We start from the raw sequence: 18727 nt of genomic DNA on the forward strand, positions 1-18727 counted from the left end.
TCCTGATGATCCTCTTTTTGATGCAGGTGAAGGCAACGCTTTCTACAAAAGTGCAATGCTCAGTGAAAGATCCAACTGCCTTGACATTATGGCGACTACAAGGTAATAAAGGGTGGGTGATGTCACCACATGATGACACTGCCTTGCTAAGTCACTCAGGACATGGACTGCAAAGCATGATCAATGAGTTAGGCAAGCAGAGCAGAACGATGATGCTAAAATTAACATCCAGAAAACCAAAGTAATATTCAACAGCCTGGCAAGGGAACAGCAGTTCGCAATTGGTGGCAAGGTGCTGGAAGTAGGAAGAGAATGTCTATTTAGGGCAGGTAGTGACAGCTGATCTGGATAATGAAAATTAACATCCAGAAAACCAAAGTAATATTCAACAGCCTGGCAAGGGAACAGCAGTTCGCAATTGGTGGCGAGGTGCTGGAAGTAGGAAGAGAATGTCTATTTAGGGCAGGTAGTGACAGCTGATCTGGATAATGAGGGGGAAATAACTGGAAGAATAAGAATGGGGCGGAGCGCATATGGCAGGTTCCCTCAAATCATGAATGGCAGTTTATCAACATCCCTCAAGAGAAAAAGTATACAACAGCTGTATCTTTCCGGTACTCACCTATGGGGCAGAAACGTGGAGGCTTACAAAGAGGGTTCAGTTTAAGTTAAGGACAATGCAGCGAGCTATGGAAAGAAAAATGATAGGTGTAACGTTAAGAGATCGAAAGCGGGCGGAGTGGGTGAGGGAACAAACGCGGGTTAATGACATCTTAGTTGAAATCAAGAGGAAGAAATGGGCTTGGGCAGGGCATGTAATGCGAAGCCAAGATAACCGCTGGTTCTTAAGGGTAACGAAGTGGATTCCAAGAGAAGGCAAACGTAGCAGGGGACAGCAGAAAGTTAGGTGGGCGGATGAGATTAAGAGAGTACGAAGATATGGTGGCCGCAACTGGCAAAGGACAGGGTTAATTGGAGAGACATGGGAGAGGCCTTTGCCCTGCAATGGGCGTAGTCAGGCTGATTATGACATCACAGCAAAGTCTCACGAGTTGCATCTGCGATACAGGGAAAGCCGAACCTTATGAGCAATGTCAAGAGCTGCAGAGTTACTGCACAACAAAGAATATGGTTAAAGGTTCCAATCACTGGAATACAAGTTAGCCTAGGTATGCAAGCATTACTGCCGAGAGAAGTCATCCATACCAGAATATTTTGCAAAACTGTGGCTGGTGCAACTACATCGAAAGTAAACTTTGAAACTGCTGTGAAAGCTTCCCAATGCTTTTCTTAGTAGCCATTTAGAGAGCGGTCCCTGAAAAACGAAGCCAGACCTTATAACATGGAATGTTATCAGGTGTCCACTACAGCAGTTTTTTTTTTAATTTGTTGCCGAGAACTGATATCGGTGTCAGTTGCATTAGACAAAAGAAGACAGCTTTAAGATATCTCTGTGCTAGGTATGAAAGCACACAATGATGTAGCTTAGGTTAGTCTTCTTGAGCGCTCAATATTAAAAATGCACAGCACACAATGTAGAAATGTGCACTGATCACCTACATAAATTGACAGGAGATCTCAGGTTATCAGTCTTTTATTTCAATAACATATTGCAACCTAAACACGCACATCAGCATTCCTGTAACAATACAAAGAAAACTCAGAAAATGAAGACCATATAGAAATAACTGTAAAAACAAAAGAGCTATATCGAAAAACACTTTAGAAGCCGATTTTATATAAATGTAAAAATGAAAACAAAAAAAAACTGAGTAATACCTATACTACAGCAAATCAACATGCACTGAAAATATATTAAAAACTGGAGCACAAACAAAAAACTGCACACACACAAACACGGATATCTTCACTGTATGCATTTTTCCGAGAGAAGCCTTACACTAGCAGCTGTCTGCGGAGTAAAAACTAAACCAGTCCTGGCAAGCACTCAAATTCAGGGGCAGTTCGCTCAACGGATTTTGTGCAGTGCTGTCTATGCCACCACAACAGGTGATGAGATCTCGAGACAATCCAGGGTCAGGCAAGCGCATCACCTTGCTGTACAAGGGCGTGTGTGCGATTATAGCCGGCCAAGTTCACGCAGGACATCACACACAGGTTTTGGCAGTTTACACAACATAGAAAAAAACTAGAAAGCACTCGTGCAGCAAAATGAGCAGTTCTCTACGAAACAAACGAAAACCCGCACTGCTGCAATTTTTTTTTTTTGACAGATTAGGTTGAGCATATCACTATATTGAACCTGTACTCTGTAATAAGGATTTGTGGTTTAAGGATATATCAGCACCAATAGGGTTCTTTGCTGTTTACACACAAGAGTCGAAACACATGCTCTTTAGATTGTTGCGACCATGCATGCACACGACATCCCAGAGAGCACTCTTTCGAAAGGCCTACATAAGCAGCAAACTTGGCCAAGAACAGCGGCAACAATGTGTTACTCGTTACAGCACACGCACATGCGTGATGACGATGCAGAATTCTTGACGTCAGGAGATGGCTGAAGACTGCAAAGAGGCACGGTACACCCCGCTATGATCCTCTCGTTTCTAATCCCTCCACACTTGTCAAAATGGGCAATACCACTGCAAGCACATTCATGAGCATTTTCTTCGTACATACTGCAATGTACAAGTGTGGCCACTTTGGGCAAACACTTCTTACTCTGACATGAGAAAGCAAAGCCAAGCATGTGTCCCGTTAGCCACGAGATACGACAGCACACAAATCTGCAGCAGAGCTAGCTGCCCAGTGCACCAAGCCAGGCAGCAATGCTGCAAGGTCAACTGCAAGGCAACTGCCACATTACAAAATTTGTTCGCCCTTCCCGACCTTTCACTGCCGGCACCCTGGGCAGCGGTCACGACAGTTGTGCAAACGAGCCACAAAACCGCAGACAGAGTCGAATCAAGGAACGATGCATCGCTTGCCCCGACATCGCACGACACGACCCAACCTCGAGATATGCGGCGTCTTTTTGAGAAGGTGCGCATGTCCAGCATGATATGAGTGCAGCACGAGCCCCACCAGCTAACGAGTGGGGCATGTCTGTATACCGAGGCACTTGGCACCGCGTGCGCCTGTTGGCATTGTATCACTAGACATCATCACATTTTACACGAGCCCATGCTGCGCAGCTGCTTTGCTGGTGCGCTCTATCTCTTTCCACGATTTTAAAAAAAAATTTTTGATTGTATCATTGACAGCACAGCCGTTTTCAGCCAGACCCGAAATCTCAAACAACCAGACGGTACACACACAATTAGGTATTCCTCCTAGCTTCTCTTAGATTCCTACCCACCAACTACCCTGCATGCTTATGTTTCCCCGAATGGAATTATGCAGAACCAAGGCAGCAGGTATTACTTGGACAATTGGAAAGGGGTGCTAGCCCAGAGCCACAGTGTCTCGTCATTCCAAAAGCAAACGGTAAGCTCAAGACACAGCTAACTGCTATATCAGGGTTGCACCAAACATCACGGGCGCCATGACCGAGTCAGGCATAGCTTCTACAGTGCACATTGGTGCAGGCGGCAATCGCACGGTGAAGAAAAACACCCAGCTTTCTGCAGTGCTTCTGTTCTCAAAGATGGCAGCCGCTCTGACATTGGTGCAGCCCATCTATAACAGGAAGCGCCTCAATGGTAGTACTGGAGTACCACGACAATGTTTGCTGCATGAAGAGTACTGCATTTCCACAGACCATTATCAGCAGAAAAAATCTTCACCAGGTTTACCAGCTGCAACACAGTATTTGGACGCCAACACAACAAGGTCACAAAGAGTGCTTGCTCTCAGTTCCAATGACAGAACACCACTGATACAAAGTGCTGCCAACAAGGTCCGCGCATGCATGTGTCCAAAGCCGTATTGTAGAAATCTTAAGCAGGCCAAAGCAACAACCTCTGCCCAATTTACACGATTAAAAGCAACACAGCAGCAGTTTTCCCGATTCTGAGGCACAGTGCCACTGGTTCAGGACACCCAGGATTTGTACTCCTACTACCATTGAAATGTGTGCGCAATTCAGCAGCTGTGCCAGCAACAAGGATACATACTTTTAACCCATAACAAAATAAAAAGCTTGCGTTGAACTCAATGGTGTGCGCTAGGGGCTCCAGTTTCCAAACACTATCAAGCACTCTCTCTCTCTCGTACCCTGGTCACTAAACCACACTCAAAAACACTCGTAGCCTGCCTCTCGTGAGACAAAAACGCTCCCTGTTCGCACGACTAGTGGCATGCCACTGATGGCAAGCCCAGACGCTCCTGCTGTGAAACTGAGGAAAAAAAGAACACTGCACTTCTTGGCACTAGATGGCAGCACTGCTGCTAGAATGCGCCTGCCCCTCCAGAGACGGCAACCTCAACACGGTAGACTGCAGTCATCCGAATACTGCCACTGACCAGGCACACTTCCTACGACCCTCACACAAACAAACATGATATCATTTCACAGCAATTTCTACAGTTAGATACCCAGTTCCTCCACAGAGTCCCGTAAAATGGCAGCAGCTTCAAATTTGTTCTGCGAAGCAGTTCCACCGAGGCCTACATTTTTGTGCGGGCGGCACATTTTGGCCACGTTTCTTGGCACCACTAGCAGTACAGTACTTCGGACTGACACACCACTTCTTGCATATTTATATGGAATACTAAAAAACCAAGCACTTTAAGACTGCATAAGTGCCCATGACAATCTTCAACAGAGATGCCAATCATTAAAAGCTTTCGAATAACACGTTCGCAGCAGATGCTTCCTAGCACCTCTTGCAAGACACTGCCTTTCTGAACATTGCAATAACAGCGTAGAAGCACAGAACACCACCTTCAAGCAGGAATTCATCGTAAAGAATGAACTCAAAAATTTTCTTTGCACGCTCCACTAAACAACGCATTTTCACAGAAGGAAGTCAGAGCTCTGACGCACATGTCGCCCAATTAGCTGCGAGTAAACCTCGGACAAGTATGACGCCACAGGACCACAGCCTCAAAAGCACGTGTATGGCACTACAAAACCGTCCCGACAATGCTGGGCTCGCACCAACGCTTTTGTGCAAAGACAGTCAAGAAGCTGCACTCATGGGCTACCTTCTGAACATGGCTATCCAGCAAGCAGCACGATGGTAGCCCAAGGAATCTCCAGCAGTGCAACTTGACGACAACTTCACAACAGAAAAGCTGCCTCTTTCAGAGTGCATATGTACCTGGCACACCAAGCTCACGGAAGATTGAAACAGGCTGATTGAGAGAACAAACTGCTCTGCATCAACAATGCAGTTCGCAGCCTCAAATCCTCCAGTACGTTTGTCGATGGAGTTGCTGCCTCTCTGTTAGCGAGCTGTAAGTGGTGCAAGTTCTCGGCAAGGTAAGGCACTGTGCTTTTTTTTCTTTTCTTTGTTTAGGGGGAAAAGTTTTGCTCCGAAGAAAAGGCCCAGCAGGAACAACCAATGATGGAGAGCGACTGTTACGCGCTCTTCCGGATGGTGGTCCAGGAGCCACATGGTTACCATTCCTACAAGCTTCCTGCAATGAGAGACTGTTGCGCATGGAATTACTCGTACAAAGCAAACTACGATAAACTTCACAAGTGCAGTCCGGGCCCACAAAAAAAGTCCGCCAAATGAAGGAAAGTGTTCAACAAGAAGCCATGGAAGCAAGGGGAACAAATAAAAGCTGCGCAACAAACACCATCCTGATCCGTTGGCCTCGTTGAGCGTATTTGCGCAACACACGCTTATCACGAGTCAGCAGATGCACCACGAAACAGAACATTTGCTAGATACCCTTCCGGCTGTTCAGACAAGGCTACTTACATGAGAATGAAGTGCACACAGATCTGTTTCCAGGATGCCCACACACTACACATAATGCGTGTTACATGGAGGGAGCTTCAGCAACAAGCAAATGGGCTGGCAAGAAATGAGAAAAATGAACAGATGACTGCTTTTTTCCAGCGACTCGTGTCACGGAATCCAAGACACCAAACCTCGGAAGAACAAAAAAAGAGGTCGTCAAGGAGAACTGAATGTGCGCACAATGATGTCCATGGATACACAAGCAACGACTCCTCTGCAAGCCTGCACCAGTGCCAAGACGCCACACTCGTTGGGCCGCCTAACCTTAGTTTGCCACTGATTACGTCCGACAGCCAGTTCACAGTAAGGCACCTTCATTTGATGAAGTTGTTTTCTTTCCACCAATATCGCCTACACAGCAGTTATACCTTGGTCTAAGTGACTGCCTTCAGCTCACTAGGGGGCAATGTGAGCACCAGTCGCTGTGGAATTTATTCGGCCAGCTGCCTTGATCAGAGATCGCGCAAGATGATGTGACCACAGAGCACGGTGCACAAAACTCAAAACGTTCTCAACACCAGTGGAGAGCCGGAAAGTAAGAGAGACATTATTGCAGGAGGCGCATAAAAAAATAACAATTCAGGCATGTTGCAAATCTCCTTACTCTGAGAGAGCTAATGTGCAACTGCCAGGTGATCTCCAAAGATGTACAGCACCATATTAATCTTCGTTTCTCAGCTGCAAACACGCTGCACATTGAAAAGCTGTGCAAAGTGGCAGCAGTGAACGCAGTGTCCACACGGTTCCTTCCACAAGAGAAGCAGGCACACACACTTGTTTGGCAATGGTCCAGGATGGTCCAGAGAGAAAATGCTGGACCATCCACCGACACTGACCAACACCAAAGTTGAGATGAAGCGTTGTGGAGAAGCGGCCAAGAGTTTCAACATGTTACAGGACCACACGCACAACAGACTTGGAACCAAGTGCGCACCGACGGCTAAAACAGCCAGCACTGCGAAGAAGTTCAGACTTTCCGCTGACCACCCCGCAAAGATGACCGTCTTGTGTAGACAAACGCGAGTGAAGACACACAAACACACAACGCCTGCTATGTACAGATCTCAGACTATGCATGAAATAAGGCCGAAGACAAATTGTTGGCCCACACACACACAAGCACACACACACACAAACACGCAGAAAAGCTTGCAGCGAGACAGTACAAAACAAAAAGCACAAACCAGGACAGTACCGGGTCAAAACTTCTAACAACAGTCAACTAGGGCAGGGAGCACCGGAATGGGCGCGAGCATGTGTGCCGTGGGCTCCCAGGCCCAAACGTAGGCCCCTCCCTCCCTCCAACCGGGTGGTGCGTAGGATATGCATCACGTCAGTACTTGTTCGAGCCAAAATATACAGCGTTGCCGCCACGAGAGCAAAGAGGTGCAAAAATACAACGAGTGGCTCCTCCGCGCGCCTTCGCATTGCCTCTCGTTGAGCAAAGCATCATGCCTCCGCCCGCACACAACCAACGGTGCGGGGCAGAGTTCGACGGCGCACTCAACCCGCCTCAATCGATGCGGCCGAACATGCACACGCTGAAGGCCGGCCGATCACTGCCGATCGCCGACACTGCCGCTTTTTTTTTTAGGAGGAGCCACCAAAACGGCTGCCCCCCCAAAGACGGCTTGGCACGTGACACTACTAGAGGACGACTTGGAAGCCAGGAGAAGCCGGCTGGCACGGTAGCTGTTACGGCTGCAAAGGAGAAAGAGAAAGAGGGACACCAGGTCCAAGCGGGGCAAGACTGTCCACAGTCACACATTCACTCTGGTGCAGGGCAAGATTTTGGGAGGGGTTACTCTGTAGTGGCGCAACAGCAGCAGCGCAACAGAGGAGAGCTCCAAAAGCTGCCCCAACAACAGCTAAGCAGAGCTGCAGGCACCCAAGAGACTAACACAAGTCCATTTCACGCTGGATAGAGAGCACCACTGAAAGCACTCAGCTGAATTTTTCAAGCACACTCTCTTCGGCAGGTTTTTGTGTGACCAAGCTGCAGTTTGCCTTGGAGGCAGGCTGTACGCGAGATCCGAAAGTCAATTTCAACTAGCTGGCAATGCACCAAAATCTTGGCATACGGGCGTCTGGCCTCCGCGGCCACCGTGACCGCGATGGTATGTTCACACGAAGGCATTCAGTAGTGTCAAGAGCAAACTAAAGCAGCTGCAGCAGCTCAAGATTCCGGCGGGAAACTACTAGGTGGTATGTGCAAGTGGTCCACAACAGATTTCTCCCAAGTGGAAAATCGGGCAGCTCTAGCCAAAATGGAATGCAAGGAGGAAGTTATGTTCACCGCTTGCACATCAATATCTTTATTTAGAGTATTTAGAGGATGGCAGACTTCCCTCACTCTTGATGTTGAATGACCAAAGTGCGAACATACCAACCTACAAACAAGCTCACAACCAGCAACGCAATGTCACATTTACTGAGCTACAGCAAAAACCAAGGTCCCCTGACTTGTCCAAAATATGTTTTTAGTACTGCCTACTAACTGCGAACAATTAAAAGTGAGCCTTTCAGAAACATGCTGTCTAAGTTTCATGCACAGTAAACACCAGCCCCTGCGCGGAAGAATTCCAGCGCTTTTCGCTTTGAACCGTGCAATCCCAGGCAACATCAACTTCTGCTTTATTTTTCCAGTGTTTTAATGGACAGTAGTGTTACTACATTGTGAACTGTTATTCCTATCATATAAATAGCTGCAAGCTTAAATGCGGTGCTAACCATCCGAGTCCAAGTGGTCGGCTTTTTGTTCCCAACAAGGTCGAAATGCCGCATAGATGACTTTAAAGCAAGTGTATTTGTTAAAAGCGCAGCCATCTAATCCCGAGAGCACCTAAGTATGGGGCAGTGTGAATTTACCCTAGCCAAACAATAATGCAGTACCATTATCTATCTCGAGGTAAATAATTGACCTGGCCAGTCTTCTGGTTTCCTCAAAATGTGAAGCAAGATTGCCATAAGTGTCTGCCAGCAAAACCAATGTTAATCTTCTGCGACGTCATACTTTGCTCTATTTGGGCCAAATTTAAGGGACCCCGAAATGATGGGCATATTATACTGCAAGCGATCTGCAGAGGTGGTATTTGTGGGCACTCGAGCCAAATTTGGAAGCTCTGCGTGCACGATATAATTTGGTTTGGTTTATGGGGTTTAACGTCCCAAAGCGACTAAGGCTATGAGAGACGCCGTAGTGAAGGGCTCCGGAAATTTCGACCACCTGGGGTTCTTTAACGTGCACTGACATCGCACAGTACACGGGCCTCTAGAATTTCTCCTCCAAAGAAATTCTAGCCGCCGCGGCCGGGATCGAACCCGCGTATTTCGGGCCAGCAGCCGAGCACCATAACCACTCAGCCACCGCGGCGGCTCGCTATAATTTAGAAGTAATGTTTCAAAATCGCTGCTTGCAGTAATCCGCAATCGATTAGGGCGACACACCTCATCGCACACCCCCTTCTCCCATGATGTCAGTGGGCAGAGGGGGCGAGCTTATTTCTAAACTATTTCTAATTATTTCTAAATTATTTCTAATTTATAGGGTGCACGGAGAGGTCCCAAATTTGACTCGAATACCCACAATTGCCGTTTAAAATCACCAATGAATGGCAAGAAAAATAAATAAAAACAAAGCCTGTAGCTTTACAAACCTCTCTGTAGCTTTACAAACCTGGTTTACCTAGCTGGAAAAAGACATGCTCCAATTTATAAACCTGAACTACTGAGTTCTTTAACCCCGGGAGTCGCACACGCTGTGCTCTTAAAGGTAAAAACGGTGCACATATACAGGGGACGGTATACTTTTTTTCCAATCTAACAAGCGAAGGTGAGCTTTGTTTGGTCACATGCTTATCTACAATGAACTATGATGTTGAAGTGAAACTGACGTCTTACCGTGCTTTCACTAGATTAACTCATGCTTTCTGCCCAAAAGGTTCAGCAGTGCGATTAACCACAAAACAAATGCTCTCTGTAACACAAGAGAACAGTCGTGAATCCGAGTCGGAAAGCGCAGCTGCACCGTGCCACAGTGCACGCGCGTCTCGAGAGGAGGCAAACCCCAATGATGCCACAAAACACTGCACCAGCAAACAAGCCCCTTTCCAGACATGCAAAATACCCGCAGTCTACACACGGCACGATGTGCTAAACGTGAAAAGACAGCAGTGCTGCCAAGAAACGAATGGCAGCGGAGATGACAAAGTGCCTTGGTAATCAAATCATCATTAACATGAGTTGGCACGTGGTATGACATCGGTGATAAGTAATGCATCTCACTGGCATCCGATATCCATTCTTCCCTAGCAGGCTCCTGCAACATGCATAAAAGTATACTCGTACCACAGCCCAAGATGGCTTCCCAGCAGTCAAGCATGCGAAGTGGACAGTGACAAAATCCTATACAGTAAAAGCTCGTTAATTCGACACTGACGGGACCGCGAAAAATTGTCGAATTATCCGAATGTCGAATTATCGAATGAACAACAAAAAACAATGTTTGCCGCAACCTTTATTTGGCAAAGAAATCTGTTATCGTCACCTGCTTTTTCGAGCAAATTTGAGCGACTACGATAGCTCTAACAGCTGCCAGGTGCTGCGCGGCACACGCACCGTCAGGGATTTTTTCACAGAAGTCCTCCCGCACGGACAAGGCTTCTGCAGCTTCTTTCACCGTGCACTTTGGCATTTGGGGCAACTGCTCACAATCGTCACCTTCCGACAAATCGTCATTGTCAGCGCCTGTCACTTATATTTCATCCTCGGTCACCTGACAGGACACAAAGGCAAGGCACGCAGGCACTGCGCGCTACCCACACGAAAGCAGCGCGGGGAGGAGGTAAAGCGAGCGCCGCTTCGGCCGCTTATCTGTTCTTTCAGCTAGCGTCCCTTCGCGGTTGTTGCTGCAACACCCGTCTTATCTTTTATCTTTATCTTTCCTCTGATCTTCTAACTCTCCTCTATCTGCACTAGGCAGTGGTGGTTGCTCGGCTGAGCCAGTAGGCAGGCCCGTGCAATTTCCTTTCACCCTTCTCTCAGTCGCAACAAAACAGCAACAGCAAGCAGCCCAATAAACACGCTGACAAAGCGCGCAATTACCAAAAAAGGCGCCGCCTTATGGTTAAATAACCGCGATCGTAGCAGCAAGAACACGTGGAAATGACGACACACGCCAAAAGGAGACTTGCTGTCGATAGGGTTAAGTGGACGACACCAACACGACTGCTGCGAAGCACAAAAAAAAAAAAAGACGCCAGCCGCTTCGGCCGCCGTGGCCGCCGCTAACCTCGCTCCCCTAGCCCTCGCTCACGCTGCTGACGGCGATGACCATACAGATGGCCTATCAGCCATACAGTAGCCCCGCTCGTGGCAGTGTTTTTTTCTTTTTGCTCTCGGCACACCGGCTTGGCGGGCTGCGGAGTGAAGTCGAATTAACCTACGCACGGCAAAATTTGTTCGAATTAACGAGAGTTTCGCCCTATAGAATAGACTCCTATGTATAATTGTAGGGACCTCGCGTGCGCGTCGAATTATCCGATTTTCCGAATTAACGGGGGTCGAATTAACGAGCTTTCACTGTACACACATGCCGGAGTTGTGCCATTATCCTTTGTCAACGCTGTCGCAAACCGCGGTAGAGTGCCAGGATCCAAACAGATGGCAGTGACTTGCAAAAGTCTGCGAGCCCCTCCTGCCCAAGCAGCAGCCACAGCTTGCAAGTGCAGAAAATGTATTCGATTTTGCGCAAGCAGTGTTTCCAACGCTCGTCAGAATACTGAACTTACCCATTTTTAAAGCTCAAATTATTTTCACAAAAATTAGGCCTCAAAATGGCATCGTGCATGACAGAACTGGATACAATACTGAAACCACACTACAAACAGCCCTTCAGCGCGGACAGAGGGCCGTCACTACTAATGCACAAAAGCCGACATGCTGAAGTGCATCAATGGCGAAGATGAACTGCCAGGAGAACAAGGAATGATAATAGAAGCAGATATGAACGTTGCTTCAGGATTCTAGATGCCTCTTCCACTTATGCAAATGCGAAAACCACGCTGTAACACACACTATAACTGAGGGAATGCTGAATTCCATAATGGAGGTAGTTTTGTTGACTCTCACCACTCTGACTAACTCACCTGTTCAGACACCAAACCCAAAATGTGCTCCTGGCAAGTACTCTTACAAAGCAATGAAGAAAATGGCGTGCACTTAAAAAAAAAAAAAAAAAAACTCATGCAAACAGAATGACAACTACATTACTTCCCCTCAGAGTTGAACATGACAGCAAGCATCTCTTGTCTGAATCATGCAAAAACTAATCAACTGCTCAGAAGCTTCCCAGAAGCAGACTCACTGTCAAGCACGAGAAGATACGCTCTTGCTAATAAAAGCATTCAAGGCACCAAGCACAACATCTACACAAAACTATAGAGAACTGCAGCACGTGAACAATTGCACACCATGGCACGGTTCACGTTTCGGGCAAAAGATGTGAAAGCTGGACTGGCATGCACAAAAACTGCGCCCATTACCGCATGCAAGGTGAAACGACATCACAGTGGCACTGATGTCACAACACATTACTTACCTTTGCAGCTAAGCAAAATTAAAAAGGTAGTCACTGACTCAAGGTCACGAAATGCTTGCTGCGACCCGATTTGCCTACTTGCCGATCGTGGCGCAGCTAACTACTACTCAGCAATCAACAACCTCATCAAAAGCAAAAAATCTCGTTTTATTTACAGCCTGCCAATGATACACAAATTTTCTTCATTTCCTGGACATTCAACATTGACTAACCAAATGGGATCCTCAAAGCAAATGGCCTACATCTGTAAGTCAACGCGTTGCATCGCACCCCGTCATGGAGGCTATTTTCACCGGTTCACCCGACGTAACGACAAAAGTGCCCACCGCACAAACATTAAAGAAGGTGACAGCAGAAAGGTGACTGCAGTGCCACAGCAACGCGCTGCAGCTGCGTAAAAAGTGCTGGAATGATGCAGGGATACAGTTCGAGTGAGAATAATAGACACACCAGTCACTGCTAAAAGCAGGAACGACCTTGCGTTCTTGCTGCTTGCTTTTCCACAACACTGTTCAAGCATTCTACGCCTAACATGCCCAAATATTGCACCAAAGAGATTGCGGTGACGACATAGTGACACCATTTCCGACTTGAACCCTTGCCAACAACCATATCACACGATCTACCTCACATACACTGCAGTGGAGAGGTCCGCCACTTTGAAATCACCGTTCACAGTTTGCCCACTGTGGACAACGACAGCCACAAAATGCACACAGTTTCCAATGCATGCTTAAAAGAAAGCCCCCGTCGTGCAAGTGGCAACAACAACAAGAGTGGCAGCAAAACTCAAACCTGCTCCACCGAATGCAACACTTGTCCTTGAATCTGCAGAATCTGTCAGGTGCAACGCCGGTTCATTCTGGGGAGGCATTCAACACGACCGAAGCATGCGAAAGACAATCGGGAAGGAAGGAGACGAAGAGTCAGCATCGAGCAACAGACTGTCTGTGCATGCAAACTAAATGCGGCACAAGGGAACAACGCTGACCAACAGCAATGATCGAGTAAAAGCTGACAGCCTTCAAGACGCCGACAAGTGATGAGTATTGGCTTCACTCCTTGGGTTACCGCAATTAGCGCCATCTGCAGCAGAAAGTCCGCACCGATGCGCTCCGAATGTGTCCATGCGCCGTCACTAGAGGGAGGGCCTGCTGTGCCGGAGCTTACCTTGCTCTCGAAGCCAGGCAAAGCAAGACGTATGACTGTTTAACCCACAGATCCCATCCTAAGAAATACACTGGAGTCCCACACGTGACAAAACTGCAACACGAACACTTAGCTCCACTCCTGCTATTTACAACTTCGCTTGGGGGAAAACAAGCAAAGTATATATAAAAATGAGGCCCTGAAGAAAACGACTTGTGCACCTTGAATATGAGCTGCCGTAGCCTTCACTGAGGTCATCACAAGAGGTCGACTCGAGGTCAAGTAAGCCCCTTATGGCATCTCGACAGAGCCAGCTCTGAAAACGGACCCCCCCAAATCTCTAAGACAATGGTCACGATTGATATAAAAGAAAGGAAACTGCCGCAAACTCTTCCAGTCACTCCACAATCGTACTGGAGAGGCACTGAGCATCTACAGTGAGATGAACTAGCACTAAAAACATGGAAGTAAAACCATGCCGAAGCAATGAGCAAAGCCAGAGTAAATCTGCGCAACATGCTGGGTACCTGAGCACAGTTCGGCCGCCAAGGCACACCTGCCTGCCTGCGGCAGCAAGTCTTGCTAGGACAGCTGTGCGGATGACTTGTCACAGAATCCTGTACTCACCAAACAAACCATATGCAAAACAGAACTCTAAAGAACGATGAAGTAGTCAGCCTGTAAACCACATTTCAGTCAACACTGGAAACCTAGGTGAACAGCTGAAACAAACTAAAGGGCAGGGCTGACCAACTGATCTCTGTCCCCATGCCATGCAGCTGCTCTAACCAAGAAAATGAGGAATTCTGAATCTGAAATGTGCGCTATAAATCAGGAATTTGGGCTTGATGGCAGAAAAAGAATCAAAACAAGACCATAAATGTAAAAGCGGCACACGATGACGGTGACAAGAGCCGCACATTGCAGCCTTGTGCAGCATTCCCTTGCCTTCCACAATACTGCGCAGAAATTAATGCCCGATTTGTCTTGTCAGGGAAAACAGCAGCAGGCGAGTGACTGAGTACCTCTGCTAGTTTCCCAGCTCTAAAAGAGATCTAAAATACAGACCAGGGCAACCCAAGCCGCTCGCTACTGCAGGGTCGGTCATCTTTACATTAGGTATACCGTGGAAAAGTGAAGGCACGAACGCGAATCGACGAAAAAGAAGGCACACTTGGAAAGCAGGACTCACCCCTTTCCCTCAAGCTAGGTCGGCAGCCACACTAGGGCTGCACCGAACTCTCCTTGAGGAAGGAGGATGCTGGCAGTTGAGAGCTCAATAAGTTTCGCAGACAAGCCTTCGCTCCGAACTAGAGGCAAGTCTGCTGGCTATGTTCAGAAGCCGCAATAAAATCCAGGAGTGCAGGAAAGGAACCACACGAGAGGCTAGGAAGGCAGGCACCGCCCCCACATGATGAACATGCTTTGTCGACCGACCCCACCCACTCCCACCTCTTGGAAGGAAGACTGTCGGTGCAAGTGCAGGAGGGGGAAAAGGGAAAGACGGTGTGCGCCAGGTGGTCAGCGGAAGGGTGCACCCAGATACGCGAGTAGGCGGCGCGACCGGGAGCGGGGATGTTCGTCGTCACGTGCCTTGGGTCGGGGTGGTGGGGCCACCTTGCTCCTCGTCGGGATGGCCGGCGAGCGTGGAGGAGGTGCTGCGACGACCGCGGGGGCCGCAGGAGGAGGCCCACTGGTCGTGTCCATCTGCTCATCCAGCGGTGAGGGAGGCAGGCCACCGTTTGTCCGACTGCCTCCTCCGCGGCACGTCACCAGGGGAGACGGGCTGAAGCCGAACTGTGGCTGGGGCCGCTTGGACACCGGGCTGCAGAGAGTGGGGGGAAGAGGTGACCATGACCGTCAGTATAACCGCTCATTTCCAGTACACTCCCAACACCAAATGATCACCCGGTTACCTGGTCACCAGACAGGGAGAAACTGGTTACTGATAGTGTGCTACCAGAAGCCTCTCCTCAGTTGCTCGTAGCTATACATAGTAGAACCCTGCTGTTACAGTGGAACCTCGATTATACGTTACCCGGTCATGCGACGACCCGCATTTTACGACGAATTAGTGCGGTCCCGGCAAAACCCTCATAGAGACAATGCATTAAAAACCTCGGTTATATGACGCAAATTTTAGAAGGACCCCGCTTCGTACGACGTCTGGCTCGTACCGTCCGTCAAAAAAGGTCGTCAGCAAACGCAGGCTGGGATGTACCGTATTTTCGCGATTCTAAGCACACCCCAAATCTAAGCACCCCCCCTATTTTCGGAAAAAAATTTCTGAAAAAAAACTTTGCATGCGAATCTAAGCACCTCCTTTTTTGCGCGGAAGAGAATGTTGCCGAGGCCGCCAAGTGCACTTGCTCTCTTTTTCGTCGAGCCTGTGCAGTCAGAGTCCCGAGGAGGCGCGGCCTGCGTGTTGTTGTTGTTGTGACTGAGAGAAGGATGAAAAGGAAATTGCACCAGCCTGCCTACTGGCGCGAGCCAAGCCACCACCAGCTGCCAAGTGCAGATAGAGGAGAGTTAAAAGATAAAGAGAAAAGATAAAGAGAAAAGATAAAGAGAAAAGATAAAGAGAAAAGATAAAGAGAAAAGATAAAGAGAAAAGATAAAGAGAAAAGATAAAGAGAAAAGATAAAGAGAAAAGATAAAGAGAAAAGATAAAGAGAAAAGATAAAGAGAAAAGATAAAGAGAAAAGATAAAGAGAAAAGATAAAGAGAAAAGATAAAGAGAAAAGATAAAGAGAAAAGATAAAGAGAAAAGATAAGACGCCCGGTCGCAGCAACAAATGTGTGGTTAAGATGTTAAGCTTCACCTCTAAGAGTGGAACGCGAGAGCGTCTTGCAACGCTGCCAGGGAGTCCATAGAACGCCATCGCTCATTCGGTTCTACGCCTCGCTTGTCGGTAAATTGGTTTTTGAGGAAAGGAAATGGATTTCTCTCTCATATCTCGGTGGACACCTAAACCTCCCCGGAAGGGAAGGGAGGAGGATGGCAGTGAGCGAAGACACCTTATTCACTAGACGCGCCTTTGTTCATTCCAAACCATCGAGCTGGCATGGTGGAGTGGATAGCATGCTCGTCTCGCACTCCGAAGACCGGGGTTCGATTCCCGAGCTCGACCAATTTCTTACTAGGTTTTATTTATTTATATGGCCTGACTAGAAAAGTTAATTGGGCTAATTGGTAATTAAGCAATTAACTAAGCTCAGTCCCACTTACTTGGAGCATCACTATATGGTCCCTTCAATTGGTTGCATGGTTACTAGCCGAAGTACAATTGGCCCCGTTTGAAATTGGCGCACTGTGACGTCACGACCGTTTCGACCAACTGAAAAGCGTGACATTCTCTGTCGACAACTGCTGCTTACAACGATGAGACATTAAAGGTTTTCGCCTTAATAACAAAACAAGCGTTACATAGCCGAGAAAGCCTGCCGGCAAACTAACGCAGCTGCACTGCTCTCGGCCAAAAGTGGACGGACAGACCATGCCTCGCAGCCATTTTCACCGTTGGCCAACGGTCCTCGAGATTTTCACAAACAGACTTTACAAGACTGCCAATTATTAGGTCCCAAAATTTGACAGCATAGCATGGAACACTGTAGCGGGCTCTTCCCAAAAGCTGTCCCTCATCATCGACAATATTCCAGCAAGGACAACATTCAGGCAGATGCAATGTGCTGAACACACAGAAACTGGCATATCTGCGCCTGTGAATGGTGCCACTAAACGACATTTGGGCCATAATTAAATGCAAGCTTCGATCGCTTGATTGACGCAAGGCAGGTTCTACGGACACGCAAGCTTGGGGATGCTGACTGGCCTCCACCTCAATGCATGTGCCTGCTGGTGTTCTCTAGGCGAGAGAGCAACTGGCAGTGGCTTGAAAACACGCCACAAGACTTTCACAGTCCAAAGGTTTGTCGCTCATATGGCATGAAACGTGCGCCACGAAAGTGCACGACGCGTCGTTCCATTTTTATTAGTCCATTTACTGCAAACTTCAGGACATAAGAAACGAACGACTCGTGACAGTCACATTCGTTGTAAGTGGCTTCAAACAATGTGAACACTTTGAAATGGCAGCAACAACTAAGGTTATGTCTGTCTGGATTAGTGCACTGCACGGGCTCAGGCCGGCCCAAAAGCCCAGGGCCCGGCTCGCGGGCCGGGCCCGGGCTTAAAGCTGCGGACCCGAGTCGGGCTTGGGTCCGTGCAGAAACGGCTGGTGTCCGACTATTCATTCACTTTTGCAGAGTGAAGTACACAACTACGGCATTGGAGCAGCGACACGGATGAGCTATGGGTTATAGTACGCGCTGAGAAAAAAACTATGCTTTATTCAATTACTTATTTATTTCCACGCCGAGGTGGCTTGGTGGTCAAGGCGCTTGATTACTGAGCCGGGGAGCCAGGGTTTGCTCCTAGCCCCGGCGGACGCATTTCTATTTAGGCGGCAAGCATGGCAGCCCTTGTACTTTGCAGTATCATTACTTGAAGAAACCCAGGCGGTCGAAATGATCCGGAGCCCTCTGATTCGGTGTCTCTCACAGCCTGACTCCCCTTGGGCCCTTAAGCTCCAAAAACAGCTTTTATTTTATAGGTATATTTTTCTCATGTGAGAGAATTCACTAACTAAAAGCGAGTTTGGTTTTCTTTTTGATCAGCTGACCGGAACGTCTCGTAAATGAAATAGCCACAAAATCTCGCAAGAGTTTGTAAATCTCATCTCATAACCACATATATCCCTCCTCGCTTCTTCCAGCCTGGTTGTCATGACAACTATTTTGCCCTCTAAGTTATCACGTGGTTCACGCGTTATCTTCTGCTCCACCAGTAAGAGTAAAATTCAGCCGGTCTTAATTGGCCACTGATCGTTCGTTATCCCAAAACATACCCATACGCTATTATGTAGAACCCCGCTGTTACGTTCCTCACAGCTGCGTTTTCCCGGCTGTTACGTCGTTTTCATCCGGTCCCGGCATAGCTTCCATAGGATCCAATGTATTGGGAACCCCGCTGTTACGTCGTAGCCGAGGAAACGATCCCGCATGATACGTCGCAACCGGGCTCCCCGAACCCGCCCGGGCA

General features: G+C 48.0%; 1 protein-coding gene across 2 annotated transcripts in view; it reads right to left on the minus strand.

Annotated features, from left to right (window-relative positions):
* Positions 1-1578: 1578 nt before the first annotated feature.
* The window catches only part of LOC149362075 (ribosomal protein S6 kinase beta-1-like), a 64141-nt gene continuing 46992 nt past the window's right edge, over positions 1579-18727 (minus strand). Inside the window, exons 15-16 of one of the 2 annotated variants that reach the window (XM_089572913.1) lie at positions 15220-15451; positions 1579-7580 (exon numbers count right to left, since the gene is read on the minus strand). In XM_089572913.1, the coding sequence (XP_089429039.1) occupies positions 7575-7580; positions 15220-15451 (238 nt within the window). In that variant the 3' untranslated portion in view covers positions 1579-7574. Of the gene's footprint in view, positions 15452-18727 lie in introns of both variants that reach the window. The other variant, XM_089572912.1, reaches the window with a different exon arrangement.

The sequence above is a fragment of the Amblyomma mixtum genome, chromosome 2 (genome assembly GCF_055824585.1).
Source record: "Amblyomma mixtum isolate Tamu chromosome 2, ASM5582458v1, whole genome shotgun sequence".
Classification (NCBI taxonomy): domain Eukaryota; kingdom Metazoa; phylum Arthropoda; class Arachnida; order Ixodida; family Ixodidae; genus Amblyomma; species Amblyomma mixtum.